At 45.7% G+C, this 24,752-nt stretch overlaps 1 protein-coding gene across 1 annotated transcript in view; it reads right to left on the bottom strand.

Annotated features, from left to right (window-relative positions):
- Positions 1 to 24,355, bottom strand: part of asic2 (acid-sensing (proton-gated) ion channel 2) — a gene marked incomplete at its 5' end in the record, with an annotated part of 362,882 nt that extends 338,527 nt beyond the window's left edge. The window contains 2 exon segments of the mRNA XM_084329317.1: positions 23,664 to 24,115; positions 24,118 to 24,355. Of these exon segments, the coding sequence (XP_084185443.1) occupies positions 23,664 to 24,115; positions 24,118 to 24,355 (690 nt within the window).
- Between the last annotated feature and the right edge of the window lie 397 nt (positions 24,356 to 24,752).

Genomic DNA, 24,752 nt, shown 5'->3' with positions numbered 1-24,752 from the left:
AGTTAGATAGAGTCAAAAGATCCCATTCAGCATGGTTGTGATCTTAAGATTATATAAGATGGTATCTGAATCAAACCATAAACAAGGTGGCCTGTTGGGATGTTAGATCCTAATGTGAAAAACTGTGATTTTATATGTCTGCACTTTATGTGCTCATTTTCTCTCTTTTTCTGTTGTGAAGCACTTTGAGCTGCAGTTTCTATATGAAAGGTGCTATACAAATAAAGTGTATTATTATTATTATTATTATTATTATTATTATTATTATTATTATTATTATTATTATTATTATTATTATTATTATTATTATTATTATTATTATTATTATTATTATTATTATTATTATTATTATTATTATTATTATTATTATTATTATTATTATTATTATTATTATTATTATTATTATTATTATTATTATTATCTGTAAAGAAGGGCTTTATAGATAAACAAATAATAATGTTTGTTATGCCTCTCAGCCAGAGAAGACCAATCAACCGTATCATACAGGATGAGTACAATAACCATCACCAGTAATACATCTGCAGGTGGAATTATATAGTCTAGACTAGAGTATAAGGGCTTAAGAGTGATGAAATTAATAATCAAGAATTCAACAATCCTCATCCTACTAAACATTGGGAAGACATTTTCGTCCAGACTTTACTGACAACACTGTCTTGGTATTCAAAAGTAAATTTTTCATCAAGCCAGATGACAAGATAATTATATTCTGTAACTCTCCAAATAAAACAGGGACCAAAATATATCCCTGCTGAACACTTTCTGTAATCAGCAAGAAAGCAAACTGTGCACCCACTGTCTTCAAACTCTAAAGATCATTCTGAAACCAACTACAATCATTTGTATCAAAGCCGATATTGTATACTCTTTGTAAAAGAACAGAACGATCAACTGTGTCAAATGTTTTTGATAGATCTACGAAAACAATGTTTTCTTTTTGTCTAGGGCAGACACTGTTGATAATGTGTCAACTATAACGGCTGACATGCTTCACTCTAAAACCGGATTGGTGTGTGTGTGGGCTCAATAGAGTGCTCTGTGAGCAATGCTTTCAGTTGTTTACCAATGATTGCAAGATTCTTGGCTAGACAGGATCGTTTGGAGATTGGTTTGGCTGTGTTTCTGTGTGGGCTCGGGAGCTGGATGGAACACGTCTCCTGATGCTGAGTGGAACTGGGCAGGCTGACCTCCAGCAGCTTCAGAGCCTGGCCATAGCTACGCACCACCGCGCCAAATAATGCACAACTCCAACACCCAACTCTACCTAAAAATAAACCCTACCCCATCCACAGTTCTGCCATCTTCCACTCTGACCACCTGCCTTGAGGAGACCAAGGCGTGGATGAAGCACAACTTCTTACAGTTAAACAGTTCTAAAACTGAAGCCATTATTATTGGCACCCCACACCAGGTTCGCTCATCCACCATCACCACCATCACCTTTTCCGGCCAAAACATCACCCTGTCACCAACAATCACCAACCTACTGTAGGGGTAAAAATGGACCCTCACCTGACCTTTGAGGCGCACATAAATCAATTATACAAAAACTCTTTCTACCACCTTAGGAACATTGCCAAACTTCGCCCCTCACTCACTCTGTCAGATGCTGAAAAGCTCATCCACGCCTTTGTTTCCTCCAGGCTGGATTACTGCAACGCACTCCTCATCGGGATCCCTAGCAAGAACATCCAAAGGCTACATTGTATCCAAAACAGCGCTGCTAGGATCCTGATGAGAGTGTGGAAATACCACCACATCACTCCCATCCTCAAGTCCCTTCACTGGCTCCCTGTCTCACTCAGGGATTGAGTTCAAAGTCTCCCTGCTCACCCACCAATGCCTCTACGGAAACGCCCCCCTATACCTCAAAGAACTCATCACCCCTCACTCCTCCTCTCGACATCTCCGCTCTGGCCAGGCAAACATCCTCCAGCGCCCAAGGACCAATCTCTGCACTATGGGAGATCAGGCTTTTTGCTCTTCCGCTCCCAGTCTGTGGAATGCTCTCCCTGACTACCTGAGAGCACCACAGACTGTGGATGCTTTCAATAAAGGCCTAAAAACTCACCTTTTTAGTAGAGCCTTCTGTTGATCAGTTTTATTTATTCTATGTTTCTCTATGTTTAGTCTTGCCTATTTTTATATTCTTTCTTTCCTTTATTCTCTCTAGTTTTTAAGTTCTTTTAACTGTAGCGCTTTGAGATTTGCCCCGCAACTGTAAAGCGCATTACAAATAGAATCTATTATTATTATTATTATTATTATTATTATTATTATTATTATTATTATTATTATTATTATTATTATTATTATTATTATTATAGACTTTCGTCTTGTTTACATCAGGGTCCCCCATTTTCAATTCATCATAACATGACATACATGACATACAGATACAGTACTGCTACATCTATACATTTATGACATACCAGATTTACAAATACAGTACTGTTTGTGATACAAAAAGAGTCTAAAAAAGAGAGTATATGATAACGTTAGCACACTGGCTCATTGATTTAACTGTAGAGTACTGTAGTAAGCCAAGTTACTATGGGGGACCCTGATGTAAACAAGACGAAAGTCTTTCTCTGGTCTGCATCCCCTTAACAATTGTGTATATTGAGCTGTACTGTATTGTACCCATTCTGCAATCTGTTAAATAAAGTTTTCATTCATTCGTTCATTCACTTACCGATCTTTGTGCAGCTTAGTTCAAGTGTCGAACGAAGTTGGACGTTGCACGTTGCATCTGTGATCCTCGAACCGCACGCTTTGCATACTGCGATTCGTTTTTTGTTTATCACCGCATAGTTTTTATAACGAAACGCAACAATCCTGGGTAGCATTTGACATTTCGCCGTTATGAATGAGTGAACTCAGCTGTAACATTACTTACTGACTGTGGATCGCTCGTGCTATCGCGCAACGTGATTGGTTGTTTCAAAACAAAGTGGGTCTGGGAAATGAAGTGAAGTTGACTCAGAATAACTCATGTACAAATACCGATATGCCCTACTTTGTTTACTTGTTTATTGCACAATGTCGCTCTATTGGTTGGATTCTTATTATATATTATTACTATTGTATTATGCACATCGTTGCGGGCAATTTCATTTTATAAATAATAAAAATATATATATATATATTATACAGGCTGGGATTCAAACCCCAGGCGTCAGCTTGAAAGGAATAACCTTAAACCACTAGACCACGGTACTAGACAAAATATATCCATTATAAATAGAGCCCACCTGGCACCTCCACTAGCTATCTACACAAAATATACACATTGACTGCTAATTCGACAGGTCTTAACGGTTTAATTATTTTATTCAGCAACATTGCGTACACAAACTTATTGTTACCAAGAAGCATTACACTAACGCTTTCTTTTGATGAAATGAATGGACAAGAGAGCCGTACGTCGGCCATCTAATGAAGTTAGATTTGACACGTTTTAATATATACACTTTGACTGCTGAATTGACACGTTTAACTTATTCATTCTTTAATTCAGCAACATTGCTTTAGACATATGGTATGGTATTTATTTTAGACAACAAAACATACAGATCGTTATACAGTATACTGTGTAGGACGTTGTAGCGTCCGTCTAATGACTTTGCGCCTCCTGGCGGCATAAAATATAACAGCAGCCTGGGTTCCTAATTCATTTCAACGACGTGATATAACCGTGCGCACGTCGCGGCAAAGCGCCCAGGAATACTAAAAGCTTCATCTGTAATTGTTTCATGTTGAGCTATAGATTGTGGATGAATACACACAGAAAAGTACACCATGCCAATGGTCATGCTTTATTTGTTTTAAATGAGAAATAGAAATGAATGTGTCCATTGGAAATACATTGCAATTTCAAGCGAGGTGGACCGGCCGGAAACAACAATAACGTAACCACTACACCTCCCTATACCCTGACGCAGGAAGTGAGGACGACGCCATAGCAGGGGAGCGGGGAGGAGCGGCGGCGGAGTTCCCTGCGAATGGCACATTAGTGTCAGCTCTGTCCCTGACTGATCTGCCCACCCAGCAGCACACTGAGCACATCCAGATCCATAGCCTGTCCCAATGCCATCAGCTGACGATCCTTTAAGCTATAAGGGGCTGCTTGTGCGTGGGTGGATAAAGCGCATGAGACAGTGCTCTTGCCGGGTGTTTGTGCTTGGTACATTTACGTGAAAATATGGCTTCTTATCTAACCCATCTACTGCTTGCCTCAGTGAATGCATGTGTATGGGCAGGTGTGTGTGTGTGTGTGTGTGCTTTATCCCTGTGTACTATGTTGGAAGACATATGGGCTCCCTACATATGGGAATATGTAGGGAGAGGTCTTAAAGAAATATAGTATGTCATATGAATATAATCAAATATTTGTATTACAGATACACTACTGGATACTGCAGCAGCAGCCTCGACCTTCTTATCTCTGGAGGTCCGAGAGCTCCACCTGACTGTACACATGGCCGTGCATCGTTGTAAATACCTGTAAATAACCATGTGAAACAGGTGGACTGTGACTCACTCAACCTGCTTCTGGAGCCGCATAGAGAAGATCAGGCACACAGCCCTCGGCTAATGGTATTCATATAAGAGAACACTGTCTATTCGTTTTCTGTTTCAAACTCTAACCTTTCATGAGACCCGGGGTGCGTGTGTAGACGTGACCTTACGAATGCCAACCATGTAAATCTGCATCTATCTGCGTCTATCTGCATTGTTACTCAGCTGATATAGTTGTACCCTTCCTGCTGTCTTGTTGTACAAAACTTGTAAGTCTCTTTGGATGAAAGCGTCAGCTAAATGACAAAATGTAAAATGTAAATGCATCTGAGGCCGACTCCATACAAACAGATTACAGGTGGTTGTTAGCAGAGCCCTGTGGCTGTGGATGAAAGAGGTGCGTGGAGTATATAATATGTATTATACCAAGTTAGGATTATGTACGTATACCTTGACTCTGGCGCAGGATAATATTCAACTGTTAACAATACTGCTATTGATACATCACCAAAAAAAACAATGCTGATTAATTTTGCACATAATCTCGCACACATCCGAAAACTCTAAACGGTTATGCAATTATTCAGGGTAAATTAGTTTGAATGTGGCCACCAGTGATGTCATCGGGGCCATTGAATCCTTGTGTTGTGTTAATTACAGCTCAATTAAATTATAAGGTAGGAGTCCCTATGAGACAAGGTATTGCTATTCTTGTCATGGAGCTGCAATTAACACCACACAATGATCGAATGTCCCAGATGACTAATCTAAATTAAATGTGAATGAATGTCCCCCCCCAAGGGGATCAATAAAGGAATATCTTATCTTAAAATAAATCAGCATTGTGTTGTTGGTGTAGTGCCCCTTTAAATGTTTTGGAACAGCATGCAGTTGTGCAGATAGACTTTGGTTATCCACTTATACTGTATATGACCAGCAGTGGGACTGTTCGCTGTCAGACATGGTGGCACAATTATATTCTGCTGTCAAACCATTAGATATTTCTACCATGTTAATCACATGATGAATGAGCACAACATAAGCACATAAAAAACATACAGTACATAGATGGCAGCACACAATATAACATAACACATAGGTCTAACCATCATAAAATGCATCATAAACAATTTGCATAATGGAGAATGTAAACCATCATCTTAGGATCAAAGGACATTCAGTGTGAGAAAGTGCTGAAATTTAGATCATGTCATCAGATTAATGCTGCATGGGACAAAGGATTTGATGCCTCTGTTAGTCTGCATCCTGAACATGCTATACCTTCTGTTAGTCTGCATCCTGAACATGCTATACTTTCTGTTAGTCTGCATCCTGAACATGCAATACCTTCTGTTAGTCTGCATCCTGAACATGCTATACCTTCTGTTAGTCTACATCCTGAACATGCTATACCTTCTGTTAGTCTACATCCTGAACATGCTATACCTTCTGTTAGTCTGCATCCTGAACATGCTATAGTTTCTGTTAGTCTACATCCTGAACATGCTATACCTTCTGTTAGTCTGCATTCTGAACATGCTATAGTTTCTGTTAGTCTACATCCTGAACATGCTATACCTTCTGTTAGTCTACATCCTGAACATGCTATACCTTCTGTTAGTCTGCATCCTGAACATGCTATAGTTTCTGTTAGTCTACATCCTGAACATGCTATACCTTCTGTTAGTCTACATCCTGAACATGCTATACCTTCTGTTAGTCTACATCCTGAACATGCTATACCTTCTGTTAGTCTACATCCTGAACATGCTATACCTTCTGTTAGTCTACATTCTGAACATGCTATACCTTCTGTTAGTCTACATCCTGAACATGCTATACCTTCTGTTAGTCTACATACTACATACAGTCGGGGGTTCAATTTAGAATAATGCAATAGACCGCCTGCATGCCATCATTTGTCACAGATGACATCAAATCAGTCAGTGGGCTTTAAAAAAAAAATTGTCAGCTGCCAATCCTTTTCGCTTGAATTCTCTGTTTAAATTGATCATAATACTTTTTTTCTTAAATAGTTCTTCCTGCAAATTTCTAAAAGACAGACAGGACTGTGTTTTGGGATTGGTCGTCTGTTGCTGACGCCGCTCCTTTCATGTGGTCACAGTCACGGTTCAAGTGTGGAATCCAGACTAATCAAGTTGGACACCGGTTAAGTGCCGAGTGCCGACTGTGGTCGTTATGGTTAGTGAAGCCTGCTGCCATAAAGACACCCTGGGTGTGTTGAACTCTTAGTGTTGGTCCCTGGTCACTCGTCAGTTTGCATGTCTCTAACTACACACCCTCAAAACCCCTACGCTCTACATCACAGGCCACCTCAGACTCACTCCTATCCGAGCTCCGGAGGGTCATCAAAGAGAAACATCTATTCTTCCCACCACAGTCAGGACTGACAAAGCCTGACCAATTTCCCCCGTAAAAACACACTTCTTCAATCAATATCTGAAATGAAGGAGAAGGAAAATTTTATAAAACGACTAAACTTCATACTGTCTTTTAATATTAGGCACTAGCTGCTATTAAGGAATCTACCTTGCCTATATTTCTACCTACTATGCTAATATGTCTATACCACTAAGCACTCAGGTTCAACACTGCACAAACAATGTTACTTACCCTTAGCTGCCAGAGTTGTACCCTTCCTGCTGACTTGTTGTACAGAACTTGTACTTTGGATAAAAGCATCAGCTAAATAACTAAATGTAAAATGGGAGGCGCTCAGGGGTCAAAAAGGTTCATACGATTAACAAATTAATCAAATTATCAAATTAATTGGTGCGAAAAAAATCAAATGACTTAATTCTGCTTCACAAACCAGTGGTTAGACGTCACGAGGACCCCCGGTGTCTCCCCCGTCTGGCAAGGAAAATGTAATCGGGGACGGGGACAGTGAGCGGGGGGGATGAGGACAGCAAACAGGGGGGGGGGGGGGGGACTCGGTTCATGAGATTGTTGTTGTTGAGGCTGCAGTGTCGTCGTCCCCCCGTGACTTGGCATGTTGTTTATTCAGATCAGATCAATAGTTTTATGGTTTACGCAGCTGAAAGGTCAACGACAACCGAGAGGAGAGCCCTGCTTTATTACCTAGGTGTGCTTAACATGCAATCAGCAGCCCTCCAGAGGCTCTGTGGTAATTGGACTGGCTCAAGTGCAAATAGTCTCCAGTCGATCTCTTCATAGTCTCTTACTGTATGTCTAAAGGTGTGAGACGGGAAACAAGCCACAACAGGTGGTTAGGATACGTATGCTTCAGAAAGCAGCATGCTAGCAGGGTCGACCGTAATGACAAACGGGTATGTCAGTATTTTTTTTGTTGTTAAAATAACAAACGTTCCGACAGCCATCACTTTGTGTTTGGTGAGTAACATGGTTCTCCCAGTCCCTCCACTCTGCAGTAAACACAACATACATGTTCCCACTTTATCCAATCAGGAGAGATAACCCTATATATCTTTTACTTATTTGAAGAAATCTTGCCAAGCCAAATTTGCTTACTGCACTGGCAGATTATTGTACTTGTTTCAAGCACATAATATTTCCTTAAAACTAGTTTTATTTCTGGGTAGCATAGAGGTCTAAGCACTCGCCTACCACCGCAGAGACTCTGGGTTCGAATCCAGCTGTCAGCGGTACCGCCGGCTTGGTCAGTCGTCCCTACAAACACAGGGACATTGGCAGTGTTTGCAGGTGGGAAGCCGGTGGGTTATGAGTCCAGGTCATTGCAAACAGCGACTCCTACTGGTATGTCGGGGGCAGCAGGGAGGGGATCTGAGGGAAATATTGTGAACCTCGTTACGTTCTCCCAGTGAAACTAGCTGTCCGGTGAAAAGAAGCGGCTGACACCTCCACATGTATCAGAGGAGGCGGAGGCATGTGATCTACACCCTCCCAAGACTGACAGACTAAATTGGGGGATGGGAGGAAAAACCAGTACTTATTTCTTATTTTTGTCAGACTGTTTTTGCAGTGTCGAGTTCTCTCTCCTGATTGGATGAAGTGGGAATGGAATACCAGAACATTTAGTCTCTGTTTACTGCAGAGTAGAGGGACTTGGAGACCCATGTTACTAACCAAACACTCTGTCAGTGATGGCTGTCGAAATGTAGAGCTATTATTTTATTATTTTATGTAGACCACATATTCTAACAAAAACAAACCACTTTTACAACACCTTAATTAGCCAAACCACAGTAATACGTCGGGTGACTAAATTAATCAACAAAATATCATGCTTGTTCTGATTTGGTGCATAGGAAGCATTAGATGCCTAGGTGCATCATCTGGATTCTTAAACACAACCCTATGAATAACATAGGGCATCAGATTATCCGTGCTTCAATTAACCTTTAGGGAGATACATCACAAAGCTATCTGCTCATGACTGCCATGCAGAGGTATAGCCTTGGGGTTGCAAAAAGGAGCTTGTGATCCAAAGCCACCAGTCCAAATCTGCCAAGCTGGGAGGAAGTTTGGAGATAAGAGCGTAAATGTGAAGTTAGAGAGCAGTTAATGACCTCCAACTCCCTCTGCCCACAGCAGAGGTACAGGACTGGGCTGGAGCTCCCAGGCATATGTGTGTGTGTGTGTGTGTGTGTGTGTGTGTGTGTGTGTGTGTGTGTGTGTGTGTGTGTGTGTGTGTGTGTGTGTGTGTGTGTGTGTGTGTGTGTGTGTGTGTGTGTGTGTGTGTGTGTGTGTGTGTGTGTGTGTGTGTGTGTGTGTGTGTGTGTGTGTGTGTGTGTGTGTGTGTGTGTGTGTGTGTGTGTGTGTGTGTGTGTGTGTGTGTGTGTGTGTGTGTGTGTGTGTGTGTGTGTGTGTGTGTGTGTGTGTGTGTGTGTGTGTGTGTGTGTGTGTGTGTGTGTGTGTGTGTGTGTGTGTGTGTGTGTGTGTGTGTGTGTGTGTGTGTGTGTGTGTGTGTGTGTGTGTGTGTGTGTGTGTGTGTGTGTGTGTGTGTGTGTGTGTGTGTGTGTGTGTGTGTGTGTGTGTGTGTGTGTGTGTGTGTGTGTGTGTGTGTGTGTGTGTGTGTGTGTGTGTGTGTGTGTGTGTGTGTGTGTGTGTGTGTGTGTGTGTGTGTGTGTGTGTGTGTGTGTGTGTGTGTGTGTGTGTGTGTGTGTGTGTGTGTGTGTGTGTGTGTGTGTGTGTGTGTGTGTGTGTGTGTGTGTGTGTGTGTGTGTGTGTGTGTGTGTGTGTGTGTGTGTGTGTGTGTGTGTGTGTGTGTGTGTGTGTGTGTGTGTGTGTGTGTGTGTGTGTGTGTGTGTGTGTGTGTGTGTGTGTGTGTGTGTGTGTGTGTGTGTGTGTGTGTGTGTGTGTGTGTGTGTGTGTGTGTGTGTGTGTGTGTGTGTGTGTGTGTGTGTGTGTGTGTGTGTGTGTGTGTGTGTGTGTGTGTGTGTGTGTGTGTGTGTGTGTGTGTGTGTGTGTGTGTGTGTGTGTGTGTGTGTGTGTGTGTGTGTGTGTGTGTGTGTGTGTGTGTGTGTGTGTGTGTGTGTGTGTGTGTGCGTGCGTGCGCGCGCGCGCGCGCGTGCGTGCGTGCGTGCGTGCGCGTGCGTGCGTGCGTGTGTCAGGGTATCTATCTACAGGTTTCAACAAGTTAAATGTAAGACTTTGAATACCACTTAGAGCAACATTTAATACCAATTTCACAACCATACTAGCAAAAAAAATAACACATAGCGACACTGAACTGGCGGCTGCACTTGTGCGGCAATAAAAATTCTCGCCCGTTCTATACAAGCTCTCGCCACTAAGGTCCCGGTAGCCGCGCAAAAAACAACGACTTGAATACAAAAACTAAAAAAAATTCATATATTTTATATTATTTTATCTCCCGACAGCCAGGCTGCCCCCCCAAACAATTTAATACTTGTGCAAATTAAATGTAAGATTTGTTCATAATCTTAGTGTAGTCTGCTGTATCCGCAGGGTAAATAGGGTGAAAAGGAATGCCTGAGAGTGCAGAGGAAAGCAGATTATAAAGTGAATGGAAACTGACACATTGCTTAAAAGGATTATAGGTGAATGGCACACGTGAAAAGGGGAAACAGGATTTGATTCTTAATCTGCATCACTCCTTGTTTATCCTGTATTATGATTTTTTTATTTGATCAGCTAAGCTTAAAGTTACAGTATAAACAAATTGCAGTGGGGATTAGTGGTCCCCCCCCCCCCCCCCCCAATTGACTGGGTTGTGCTGTTCTGTATCGTTAGTGGCTTAGCTTGGCATCGCCTTCTGCACTATCTCGCGTACGTGCACGCGTACTGAATAAACCACAAATGTACCTCTAATACCAGTATTAGTCTGACCACACCCCTCATCAGCTTACCTTCATAAGCAGGTGTGTGGTCACCTGCTCTCCTCCTTCTCGCTTTCACCACAAGGAAGAGGTGCCTCGGTAGATCCCCACACTTGACACCATGTTGGAAGAAATTGGATTAGGAACAGCTTGGGAAACAAGGATACGTTGACATCATATCTTTATTTTCTCTCTCACTATTTTCGAGAAAATACGGCGATATTGTCTTCGTACTGGAGTGTCTAGAAGATGATGATCATTCTACAAACCCTCCACCGGTTTTCGTATTGGGAGCACGCCGCTGCATGCTTCTCAACTGCAGTTCCTTGCTGTGTTTGTTGGGGTGAAACCTGTCAGGCCACAGCTGAACTGTCGGACATGCCGCTGTTGTGAGGAGCGGTGCGTTCCAGGTTGGGTGAGTAGTGTTTGCTGGCGGGCTCCACTTGTCTGTTAGTGCTATGGGGGCTACTTGACAAAGTTTATGGAAACCGGCCCCAGGCTAGGGTCCTTTGTTTAGCCGTCTAGGCGACAGAAGGCCTTGGTCTGGCGACCATTATAGTTTTAACTAGTGGGCCGCGACCATTGACACTGGTGATCCCTGTGTGTTCTGGACGAGTGGATTCTCTCTGTCACCGTGTTAAGACCCCATCTTTCATATCCAAATGAGAGTATTCCTTCACGAGGGGATATGTGCATGTAATGTGCGATAGCGGCAGATTCATGTTCAAAGTCAGCTATACAGGCCAGTTGGTACTGTGCTGATTCCGCCGGACGTGTTAATGTCACCGTTGTGAAGCGGTGTTGACGTCTTGTTTTCTCTTTTCTCTTAAAAAGTGAGGAGGGTTCAGAACGGCGGCCTGTCTGGGTGAGTGTTATGTCATTGTTTACATGTTCATAGCTTACGGTTAGCCGGTCGGTGGCCTGGCGCGGGGTAGCTTGGCTTCTCGCGCGCCGCCGGGAGCTCGCTCCTGATCGCGTGCGTCGTAGATCGGCGTCCCGCGAGCGGAAGCGATAGCACCCGAACGGTTGGAGCAGCCGTTAGCTTGATGCTATTCTGTTGAACGTGCTTTGATTTTTAACATGTTTTACACTCTTGACCACGACGTCATCCTTGACAGGGGATGTTCGTCGACCCTGCCTGAGCCTAGACGGGGATTGCGTCAACAAAGAGGACTGTAGCGACTGGTGGAGCGGCGACGCTGCCCGGATCGAACAACACGGGACGGCTGTGTTCTACGGTGGCTTGTGACTGCACTTCGCTGATCTGCGTTCCGGGCAGGTACGGGGTTGGCCAGACCTCATAAACACGTCTTCTGGTTTTACCTTGCTAAATGTATTGTGAATAACGGTGTTTTTTCCCAAAACGTGTGTTGTTGCAATGCATTTGAGATACGTTGCGGGTTGTGTGTGAGCTGTTTTTGTCACTAGCAGTTAGCTTCTCCGTGCAGATCGTGATGTATTGATCTGGTTGTTGTGTGAGAAACATCATGGTGTTTATGTGTACCGTGTACTCACTACTAAGGCAACTAACCTATGAAGCTATGCTTGGTGACGAGTGAGTAAAAGAATGTTCTTTCTCAGACTGTAATGACAATGAACAGTGAGTTCACACATTAACAGGTTTTCCTGTTTTGACTGGCCGTATTGAGGGTAAAATAGGAGGATTGTGTTTCCCCCCCCGGTTCCCTGGGGACTTTATCGCCTCCTATCAGACATGTTGTGCATTAATTGTGTCTTTTGTGTGGTAGGGATACGATGTAACTCTCAGCTTGATTGCTGAGGTTGTGCTAAATCTGCTGGAGAAACTTATTTCCTAAAGGGAAATTGGTTTGGTTGCTGTCATGTGTGCTTAGCAAGGCCTGTGGTCGATACTAATCAAGAATGATGTATTCTCTCATTGTGAAAAAAACGGCGTTCCTCTGTTGAGTGTTTTTGCCATTTTTTGTAGGTGATGATGGGTTGTGTGTGTCATGTGACCTACAACTGGGTTGTACTGGCCACAGAAGCACATGTGTATGTTGGACCGGGGTTCTTAGAGCCCTCTCTATTCTGTGTTTTTCCTTAGTAAAAATCAGATAGCAGGTTAGCTCGTGCGCTGTGTGGAGCTGTGAAACGCTTCATAGAGCTGACTATGACTGTGTCATATTCTCTTTTTGTCGTTACGTCGTATCATGGGTGTGGGGTCGTAAAGGGGTGAACTGGTAACCTTTCCTCTCCCCATTGTTCTGTCGGTCAGGGGTACACCCCCTGTCCTTCAAGGTTCCCGTCACGTGGCGGTTCGGCACGTTACGGGGGGGGGGGGGGGGGGGGGGGGAGGGAGTTCCTGGTCCCACGGCCTGGTATATTGGGCGTGTGCACCGCAGGAATTCCCCCGCCATAGAGTACGTCACCGTGCGCGTCTCTGTTGGTAGGACTTCCGTGTGCTGTTCAGGTCCATGTGATGGATCTGTTTTCAGGGGGGGTGGTCAGGGCTCCTCCTCACCAAGCGCCTACTCAGGCCTTCTGTGAGTTCGGACTCCTTCTTCCATGTGAGGAAGCCTCCATCAGAGTACAGAGCCTTCCTCCTCAGATTGTCAAAGTGAGTGGACCCTCTAGAAGGGTCCTTTTCTATTGTATGTATATTCGATTCAATTCGTTTATTGAGTGTGTATGGGTTCGGTGCCTCTTCCCCGGAGGCCCTAAAACCAGTTTTTTACATGGCTCAAGGTGCAATATATTCTTTTCAATCTGTACAGCTCGCGTGGGAAGTCTCTCTGGGGATCCCCGTCTCTTTCCTATGGGAGGGTGGTGGGATGTAAAAATGTGAACATTTTTTACCCCGGCTGTGTAGACTGGGATACATACTGTTGATGCTTCCTTCTTTCTATTCCAGAAGTGTTGGAGTTAGGGAGTGTCACACCCCTCTTGTCGTTCCCCTGGGCGCCTTGGGGATTCAATGACAGGTCTAAATAGCCTGTTCATTGATGGGGGTGTGTCCCGACGCACGTATAGTGCTAGCTCGCTGTAAACAGGCGATTGACTGGCACGCCTTAGTTGCTTGTGGTTGAAACAGCGTTTTTATAAAGCAACTGAGATGGGGGTTTTTCCTCTTCCGGCGACCACATCCCATGACCTGGGTGGGTTGTCGACGGATTCTCGTTCATGTCTGGGGGATGATGACGGGATGGATCTGAACATATGTAGTGGGGTCTCACGCCCTTGGGGTGGGCCACCAGGCGCGGTTCGTCCCGACGTCTGGGTGGCGCCTTCTTTTCATGTTAAGATCAACACGCATATCTGCCCTTCTCCTGGAGTAGGCATGTCGGCGTGGTTAGGGCACGGGACTGGTTCTGGTCACGCTGGTCCAGATCAGTTGAACCCGTTGTCCGCCGGGGATGCAGATCTGCTGTTCTGGTACCCTGAGGGACTTGGGCTTTTTTCAGGGGGAAAAATGCCAGGTCGGTCTGGGTGTCACAGGGTTAAGCGCTATGGAGACCCTGGTTGGGTATGTTTTTACTCAGCACTGTCGTCATGGCTTACAGCCATGCCATTCTGTACGCGCTCGATCTCGTCGGATCTCGGCCGCTACACAGGTTGGTCCTGGTTAGTACTTGGTTGGGAGACCGCCGGGGAATACCAGGTACGGTGTGCTTAGGGGCTGGTTCTCCATTATTTTTCGCTCCTCTCTCACGCATGGCGAAGAGGGGCCTGTGGGGGTGGTTTTTTGACCTCCTCTGGTGACCCTGTGCTTCCCGTACCGCCAGGCCCGGTCCGAAGTGATGTTTGCGACCCGTAGGCCTGGGTTAACCCTTTTTGGAAACTGAAACACTTGTACTGCGGTATAGCCGGTGTATACCCGCAGGTGTGTTTTGGAGTTTTTTCTTGAGGGGTTATAGGAACAACCACCGCATTGGGTAACACCGAGGTGGTTGATTCCCTGGTGTGTTGGAGCAGTGTCAACTCCCGGGTTCACCGGTTGAGGGTGCCCCTGCACGTTCATGACGTCTGCCAATCGTGTCAGCCTTCTCTGCCTCGACCCCTCTGGGTGGGGGTTGTTAAATGGAGGCTTGGTCATGCAACACCGCCAGCTTACGCTCCTTCCGCCGGGGCGGCTGTGTTCAGCTGTCCCCTCTGGCGCCTGTCTCGTCCGCAGTCTCCAGGCTAGGGTTAACAGCCTGTTGCCTGGTTTTTCCCCGGTGCGCTGCCTGCTTCCGTTGGTTAACCTTTTTTGTGTGCTTACGGCCATGCTGACTGCCTTTTCTGCAGGGTCAGTGTGCCAGGCGGTGTACTATTGGGGGGACGGGGCCCGCTCGGCTTACGGCCATACCGACCTGAACACGCCCGGTCTCGTCCGATCTCGGAAGCTGGGCAGGTTCTGGCCTGGTTGGTTCCGCCTGGGAATACCAGGTGCAGTAACTGAGGGGCCTTTGTCCGAATACGCTGGCGATGTGGGGGGCGGGGCACTACGTGCCCACCTGGTGGGGTCTTGATGCTGGCATCATGGACTTCTCCGGGCCCCCATTCCAGGGAGTCCAGTCCTTTTGGTGGGTCTGGGTCTTCCTTCGTGCTCCGCTGCTACGGCCTTGCCACGGGGTTGGGTTTGCCCTTGACCCCGTGATTCTGGGGGCAGTAACGAGGTTGTTCCTCCGTTCGTTCCCGGGTGGCATGCGGGTTGTGCGTGTGTGTAGTCGTGGGGTCAAGCCACGGTCTGCTCACCCTGTGCGTTGAGTTGCTTGAGTGCCTCTTCGCACGGTCGGGTCCGTCGCCCTCCCGTGACGTCCCTAATAGGGGGGCTACCCTCCATTAGGGGGGGTCGGGGGGGCTCGGCCCTCCCTGTTCTGATGGTTTTGGGGGGCTGTCAGCGGGGTGTATTTGTCAGCCAAGTGGCTCCGCTTGGCCTCCCTTGTGCAGAAGGCGATGCCAAGCTAAGCCACTAACGATACAGAACGTTAGGTTATGACTATAACCAAGTTCTGTTAGTTAGGGGCGATGCTTGGCATCGGACGCCGCTGCAGCCCTTGTCCTCACCTTGTGGTGAAAGCTTGGGAAGGAGGAGAGCAGGTGACCACACACCTGCTTATGAAGGTAAGCTGATGAGGGGTGTGGTCAGACTAATACTGGTATTAGAGGTACATTTGTGGTTTATTCAGTACGCGTGCACGTACGCGAGATAGTGCAGAAGGCGATGCCAAGCATCGCCCCTAACTAACAGAACTTGGTTATAGTCATAACCTAACGTTAAAGAGACTTTAGGAGATTTCTCTTGGGATAGAGCTGATAGATGATAGTGGTTAGGCAAGGAGGATTTTTTTTCATCTCTCGCTGAGAAAACGTGATTGGGTACTAATCTCCATCTCTGAGCACTGTTTAATTCATCATCAGAGAGGTGCAATACGTGGTCCTCAATGGGGCCTGGGCGAGCAGGGTGGGGATGTATATGTATCCGCCTCTTCCTGACAAAAGAAGCCACCCAACTCCTCGTCCAATCAGCAGTCATCTCCCGCCTCGACTACTGCAACGCACTGCTCGCTGGCCTCCCGGCCACTGCCACTCAGCCTCTTCAACTCATTCAGAACGCAGCGGCCCGCCTGATCTCAAACCTACCGAAGTCGGCCCATGTCACCCCACTTCTTAGGGACCTGCACTGGCTCCCCATTGCTGCACGAATCCGCTTCAAGGCCCTCGACCTAGCATACCGTGCGGCAAAGGGAACCGCTCCCGCCTACCTCCGGTCAATGGTCTCTAACTACACACCCTCAAGACCCCTACGCTCTGCATCTTCTGGCCGCCTCAGACCTACTCCTATCCAAGCTCCGGGAGGGTCATCAAAGAGAAGTCGCCTATTCTCAGTCCTTGCCCCACAATGGTGGAATGAACTACCCACCCCAGTTAGGACAGCCGAAACACGTCCAATCTTTCGCCGTCGACTAAAGACGCACTTCTTCAACCATTATCTGAATTAAAAAAAAATATATCTGACCCTAACTAACCGTACTGTCATGCACTTGTCCTAATAAACTAACCTACACTGTAGCACTCAACACTTTGATGAACATTGTTGCTCAGCTGATAGAGTTGTGCCCTTCCTGATGGCTTGTCGTACAGAACATGTAAGTCGCTTTGGATAAAAGCATCAGCTAAATGACTAAATGTAAATGTAAATGTAAATATGTATGTTATCCAGAGAGAGGCTCCGCTGGTTTGCTTGCTGGGTATGATAAGATGTTGATACACAATATATCGGGGATGGTTACTGGTTGGAAAACTGTACAGATACCTTGATTGGTATTACATTTACATTTACATTGAGTCATTTAGCTGACGCTTTTATCCAAAGCGACTTACAAGTTATGTACGACAAGTCATCAGGAAGGGCACAACTCTATCAGCTGAGTAACAATGTTCATCAAAGTGTTGAGTGCTACGTATGTTAGTTTGTTAGGACAAGTGCATGACAGTAAGGTTAGTTAGGGTTAGATTTTTTTTTCTTTTCTTTTTTTTTCTTCAGATAATGGTTGAAGAACTGCGTCTTTAGTTGACGGCGAAAGATTGGACGGGTTTCGGCTGTCCTAACTGGGGTGGGCAGTTCATTCCACCATTGTGGGGCCAGGACTGATAAAAGGCGGCTTCTCCTTGATGACCCTCCCGGAGCCCAGATAGGAGTGGGTCTGAGACAGCCAGAAGATGCAGAGCGTAGGGGTCTTGAGGGTGTGTAGTTATCTAGGTATGTTGGAACTCTGCACTATTTGTCCTACTCTAGTTACCCAGAACCTTCAGGCACTAGTTGTAGGGTAGTTGAAGGTATATCAGTATTCACAATGTGGGGGGGGGAAAGCTTGGAGCAAAACAGAACGGCATGAACCACAGCCAACATCTAATAGATTTATTGATTAGGAGGCTGTCTACTAGTTCCTGTTCGCAGTGATAGATTTAGCGAAGGGGAGCATGCTGCTGCAAGATCCTGGCCAGAATTATGGCTCCCATTTATATTCCCACCCATACCAGCACATTGCCTTCTCTATCTCTCTCTCTCTCTCTCTCTCTCTCGCACACTCTCCCTGTCCTCACTCTCTCTCACTCGTGCTTTGCAGTTCAAAGGACTCTCTGTACTGATAAGCCTGTCATAACCAACGTCTGTCAGAAGTGGAATTTGCATAAGACATCTCTAAAACGCAAATGTGTACGAGTACACACACACGCATGCGTATGCACATGCGGCAGCGTACACATGTACACTGTACAAAAATGTTATAATAATATGTCTCAATGTATATGTTCAAGTAACCTTTTTTCATTTTTTGTTGAGAGGGTGAATATTAAAGAATATCAGGTTTACATCACTCACTATATAGTTGATACAAACTATTTAAAATGTATATAAAACATCACTGGAATCTAAAGCAAAGAGCCAAATAAAGGGACATTGCAAACATTAAGATTCTGTAGGGTCTGGGATGACCTGAGCCGACTGGACTGTGCTGTTTGACTCCCACGGGGGCTGCTTGGGACGGCGGAGGCTCCCGGTGGGGGTGGAACAGAGCCTGCTCTGTTCTGCACATATCCTTGGCTCGCTTCTTATTGGTCTGACCTTGGGTACAGTAATGCAGCACCTCCCCTTAGAGATAATAGCAACTTAGAAATGTAAATAATTTAAGTTTAAAGGGTACATGTTGTGAAAAATGGGTTTTGCCTATAGTCTGGGGTGGGGAGGGGGGGGGGTGACGTATGTACTCCAAGCTGTTCAGAATTTATTATCCCTCGATGATGTCATAATGGAATGATTTAGCTTACAATCAATTAGCTGTGCTTTTTGGAGCCATGGAACACAGCCTGCCTAATTTACTGCCCAGTTTGTAAAAGTGTTTTACTCTTGGGTGTGGGGTAGCCTGGCAGGGAAGGAGGTAATTAATACAAATAAACCTGGTGTGTGCTGCACCCACCAAAATCTGTGTTCAATACAATCAAATAAATCAGTTAAATTAGATTACACTTGTTTCTTAGCTAAAATAAACAACTGTACGTTCCACAGATTCAAGGAAGTCGTTGAAACTGTTGAATAGATATAGTATGCACCCTGTGGAGTCCCTATGGATGTGTGGGGGGTATTGGGTGTTTTTTGCAATATATATGTATGAGTATAAGCTGAGACAGGTTGTGATTTCTTTTAGCACACACAGGCACACATTCACATACATGCATTAAACATAACTCGTTGACTCACACCCTTGCTGTGTGAATGTGTATGTATGTGTGTGTGTTCTTCCTCCTCTCACCTCCTTCTCCTTCCTCCCAAATCTTACATCCGTTTTCGTCCTCTAGCGACAGTGCTTTAAATGCACTGATAATGAACGGGCCTGGGGGAGCCTTTGCTGGGTCGCAGCAGCCGGGCTGATGTCACTGATCTACCAGATCAACACTAGCAACATTATTCTTCACCATTAACAGCACCACTAATACTACCCTATAACTTTTAACGGATTACTGTGTGGGGGCGACAGTGGCTCAGGAGGTAGAGCAGTCTTCTGGTAATCCAGAGGTTCGCGGCTCGATTCCAGCTCCTCCCAGGCAGCGTCTCGAAGTGTCCTTGAGCAAGACACTCAACACTTAATTTCTCCCGGTGAGCAGGTTGGCACCTTGCAGCGCGATTTTTTCCCGTAGCCTTTGTTTGCGAAGACGCTCTCTGATTGGCTAGCCCGCGTACAGCGAAGACCCTCTCTGATTGGTTTTTGCTCCGAAGAGTCTCGTCCGCCTTGTACATAATATTCTCTGCTTCTAAATGGTTATGCTTTGGCCCTCTTTCGAAGTAAGTTATGGTTAGAGTTAGAGTTAGGGTTAGCCCTAACCCGGCCTAACCCTAACTCTAAGCATAACCCACTTCGAAAGAGGGCCAAATCGGGCAGCTAAATGGTGCAGTGGGCAAGGCGCTCGCCACTAATGAAGGAGATGCTGGGTTCGAGCCCAGCTCTCGGCATTGCTACCAGCTTGGCTGGTCGTTCATACTAACACAATTGGCAGTGTTAGGGGTGGGAAGCTGGTGGGTGGGGATCGGACGTAGTGGACAGCGACTCCTACAGGTCGGTTGGTGCGCCTGCGCACCAGAATCAGGAAGCAACGGGGGCGGCGTGTCCCTCCCACGCAGACCCTCACCGCTGAGAGATCGCGCTGTTCAGGTGAAAAGATGCGACGGCTGACTCCTCGTGTACCGGAGGGGACACGTGATGCAAGGCTTCGTCCACATTGCAGCCGGCCAGTGGGAGGCATGGCCTAACAGCGTTCGAGACAGGGGAGGGTAGAATTGGACAATACGAAATTGGGATGGGAGAAAAATAGAAAATGGGAGAAAAAGTAGATAAAAAAAAAAAGAAAGAGGGCCAAAGCATAACCACTTCGAAGCAGAGAATTATGTACAATTTGGACATTTCTATCCCAGAGCCCTTTGGAGCTAAACCAATCAGAGAGGGTCTTCGCTGTACGCGAGCTAGCCAATCAGAGAGCGTCTTCGCAAACAAAGGCTACGGAAAAAAATCAAGCCACCTTGCATGATCTCCTCTGCCATTGGTGTGTGAAAGTGTGAGTGAATGGGTCAAATGTGAGGAACAAATTGTAAAGCGCTTTGAATAAAAGCTGTTATATAAATGCAGCCATTTAACATTTACCATTTACTGTGTGATCTGAACAGTAAACTACAGTGAAAGAACAACACAAGACAGAGAGAAAAAAAACAATCTGGATCTTTCTTTCTTTCTTTCTTTCTTTCTTTCTTTCTTTCTTTCTTTCTTTCTTTCTTTCTTTCTTTCTTTCTTTCTTTCTTTCTTTCTTTCTTTCTTTCTTTCTTTCTTTCTTTCTTTCTTTCTTTCTTTCTTTCTTACTTTCTTTCTTTCTTTCTTACTTTCTTTTTTTTCTTTTTTTAAACATCTCTTTATTGGATTTTCTAAATGCTCTGGTATACAAATGACAAGATCACCATATACTACACAGAGTATAAACCCACCCTCCTCCTTCCTGACCCTCTGGTCTCTCATACTAATCCTCCCAATCCATCCCACTACCCAGTCTCACCACCCAATCCCACCCACGCAGGCTACAACTGTCCACAGCTGACAATAATGATATAACAATTACAATAATAGAGCAACTTACATAAAGGTGCATAACAAAAGATAAATAAAAAAATACAAAACACACATAATACACAAAAGAGAATGAGTATGGTATCATACATACAGCTACATATTGATCCACACGTTCCTATAGAAAGAGAGCACTATGAGTCACTCCCATTTGTTATCCCAGTAACTAGTGAAGTAAGATATAAATGGGCTCCACGTTTTACTGGACTGATTCTTTCTGTCTTTTGACCATATAAATGTGGGGTATTATTCTCATACATTCTTGAATAGTTCCATTTGTAGATGGAGAAAAGCTGTTTTAGAACCCGGGGTAAATCAGAACATGCAGTTCAATGAACCTTGTCAACGTAAACAAACAGCCACATTACAGCAGATACAATTGAAAAGAAACCAAGTTGCCTGTTGTCTCGTTTTAGGCCTCATATCACAAGCTCAGTCGATCAACTAGAAAATTAAAACATCTTAATCTTTATTTATTGACAGTGTATTCTCATGAGAGTCTTGAGAGTGAAAAGCCTTTTCCAGAGGTTGTCATGCTGCCGCTTCTCTGTAACTTTTGCGGTAAAATTAACGTTATAGTTAAAGTTAGGTTATGGTTATTGTTAGGGTTAAGGTTAGGTTAAGGATAGGGTTATGGTTAAGGCTAGGGTTAGCGTTAGGATATGGTTCGCTTTGGGAACTCATTGTGGGAAATGCTATGAAAACTCGATACTCGTGAGAAGAGGCTGGTGGTTATGATGTGAATTGATAGTGATGACGAGACCCTTCTACTGTTAGTAAACAACGGTGATTTTGGCTCCCAGAAGTCTCCAGGAACAGTCTGGATGAAAAACCATGTGACGTCTAACGACCGTTCGGTTACCTTCGCCTAGTCGAGCACTTGTCCAGGATCTCCCTGGAGTCTCTACTAGTCTACTAGTACAATACTAGTCTAACCAGGTATGCAAGGTAAACACTGAAGATGCTGACCCAGTAGCAGAGAATGAGAACCATGGAAACACGACTGCGGTACATGATGTGACTACATTTTGAGAGGATTTCTACTCAAAAGATGTGCCCACAGTTTGGATTTGTTAGGGAGCAGAGTTATGATGTGTTGACAACAACACCAACAACAACAACAGGTCTAGAGGTGCAGGTCCCTACCTTTTGGGGCATACCACATGAATATGGAATATATTATCCCATTTTAGAAGAAGATATCAGGGGAATCCGATCCCATGGTTGATAGAACCTGCTCTGTATTAAGATGAGCACGGGTTTCTTTTAAGACGTTATTAATGGATTGTAGCCCGAGGTTATGTTTCTGATTAAGCACTTCATTTGCTCCCTGTCCTGTTCCAGACGGTGGATTCTCTGAGATATAGGAAAGACCTCCCCCCGATAGAGGGATCATTACAGTACTGGGCCCTGGCTAATCAAGCGCTGTGTTTAAACTAATGAAAGTCATCCATTTTGATCAAGACGCGGACACACAACGCTGACCACGGCGACGGCACTGACGCGTGTGTGAAGGACTAATAAAGAGAAGAGTACAAGTGAAAACGTCATTGTTTTAATTCACTGCACCACTGGTGAAAGAGGCGGGGGGCTCTATTATGCTCGGTTGATGATTGCTCTATTGTCAGAACCTTAATTAAGCGACACTACGAGACACCAAAGGAGACTGAAGCTTCACACGTCAAGCCGCTCTCGTGATTGACACATCAGGAGAGACAGTCAGGCAGGCGTAAATTGACACACACATATACACACATGCACACACATACACACACATACACACACACAGAGCAGTGATAAACCCCAGATAGGCACATATCATATTTGTCGTTCCATCCGTCATTCCTAATCCATCAGTCAATAGGCGAGAACAAAAATGATATGAATGAAATGCAAAAAGGAAGAAAAAAAACTATTATTACTACCGCAGAGAAAACATCTGCCATGGTTCAGGTGCACCGGGGTAACACACCAGCATACGCGAGTACACACACACACACACACACACACACACACACACACACACACACACACACACACACACACACACACACACACACACACACACACACACACACACACACACACACACACACACACACAAAGAAAGATATAGGAGATGATGACATGGAGTGAGATCAGTCCTCGGGGGGAGTGGCTCAGCACTGGAAGAGACAGCGCCTTCTGATGTGGTGGGACTTCAGCTACACCTCTACAGAACATCATATAAATTACTAACATCACCTACTTCAACGACACACTCTCATTATCTGGTATATATGCCATCATGCTACTAGAGTGTGAGGAAATGCAATATGACCTCTATCTATGTAATACCGCTGTTATTACTGTAGTAACGACAACGGGTTAACGTGTGAATACACGATATTCTTGTGTAATTAAGAATTACTCATTTGCTTGCTTTTGTAACGACCAACGCAACTTAATCACTGTGACATGCAACAGCAACTCAATAGACAGACACAGGTTGTTTCCGTGGGATAATTGGAATATTCTTCAAACGGTACCGCCGTCAAACGAAGCCAGACACTAAAATAGATGTTTCGATATAATACAATCTTTCAGGAAATCATGTAAATGAGTGAAATTATGAGAGGAGGCAAGTAACGTATGTAAGTCGGGACTCTCTGTGAGTTCACAGTAGGGCTACCAGTGGAGCCAGTGTAGAAGGACACAGAGGACTTACAGAGGTGAAGTTGTGGGGACCGCAGGGCTCTCCTCGGTACTTGCAGGAGAGCAGCATGTCGTCCAGCTGGTGGCTGAGCCGGTCCATAAACTCCATGTTGGTGCCCTCAAAGTTTCTGGGCGGCAGAAAGAGCCTGAAGTCGGAGAGCTTCTGGAACCAGGCCCGGCAGTCTTCCTGGAGCAGGTCCACGATCATCGGCCTCACGGTCCGGTTGGCCAGCAGGAGACCCAGCCAGTGACCCGCAAAGTACAGGTCGCTCTTGGTCAGCTTGTAGAGACGAATGGGGTTGTTGTTGCAGACGGTGACCGCGGGGAAGGGCAGCTCCTTGGCCCATTCGGTGTGGACCCGCGTGTACGTAGGGAAGGAGAGCCAGTGGAGCAGGCGGTTGGAGGACCAGGACACGAGCAAGCCCAGAGAGGTGCAGAAGGCCAGCAGCCAGAAGGCCCTCCGCCCATGGAGCCACCGGGTGCACACACGTGCCTGAGGCCGTGCAGACGTGTCCTCGACAGCAGGGTGGAGGTGATCTGGGCCAGGCTTGGCTTCGCAGGGGGGCGCCGACGGCCCCTCCTGATTATGGCCGGGGATCCGTGCCGGAGACAGCGGCCCTCCAGAGCCATGGCTGCCCACAGCAATCCTAGAGCAGCGGGGAAGGCTTCATCTCCCAGCCAGGCCTCCGGGGCTGAGGTCCACATGAAGCTCCAGGGTACCAATAGCCCCTCTGCTGTAATCCACCCCTGGATGTGTGCGTCACCTTCCTGATGTTACAGAGACGTATAATCCACATGAACTCCAACACGCACACGCACGCACGTGTCTTTTTGGTGGAGTTGGAGCTGATGACGGCTACTTGTTGTTCCTCCCACTTGGTCTCTCTCTCCTCTCAGTCCATGCGGCTGTGGCTTGACCTGACGTTACTCCACTCAGCAGGAATAATCAGCCGTGCAAAATGTGCTCAGAGCGAGGCGGTCTTCTACATGAGTACCTCCAGCATCCAGCGCGCTCAGTGTGACAGCGGACGAGAGCGGACGAGACAGAGGGAGCAACAGCGAGAGCCGGAGGGAGGGGAATTAGAGACGAGGCGCGGGGAGG

This window comes from Notolepis coatsorum (assembly GCF_963971535.1).
Source record: "Notolepis coatsorum genome assembly, chromosome: 14".
NCBI lineage: Eukaryota > Metazoa > Chordata > Actinopteri > Aulopiformes > Paralepididae > Notolepis > Notolepis coatsorum.
The sequence above is the reverse complement of the archived record's forward strand: the minus strand, read 5'-3'. Positions and strand labels throughout refer to the sequence as shown.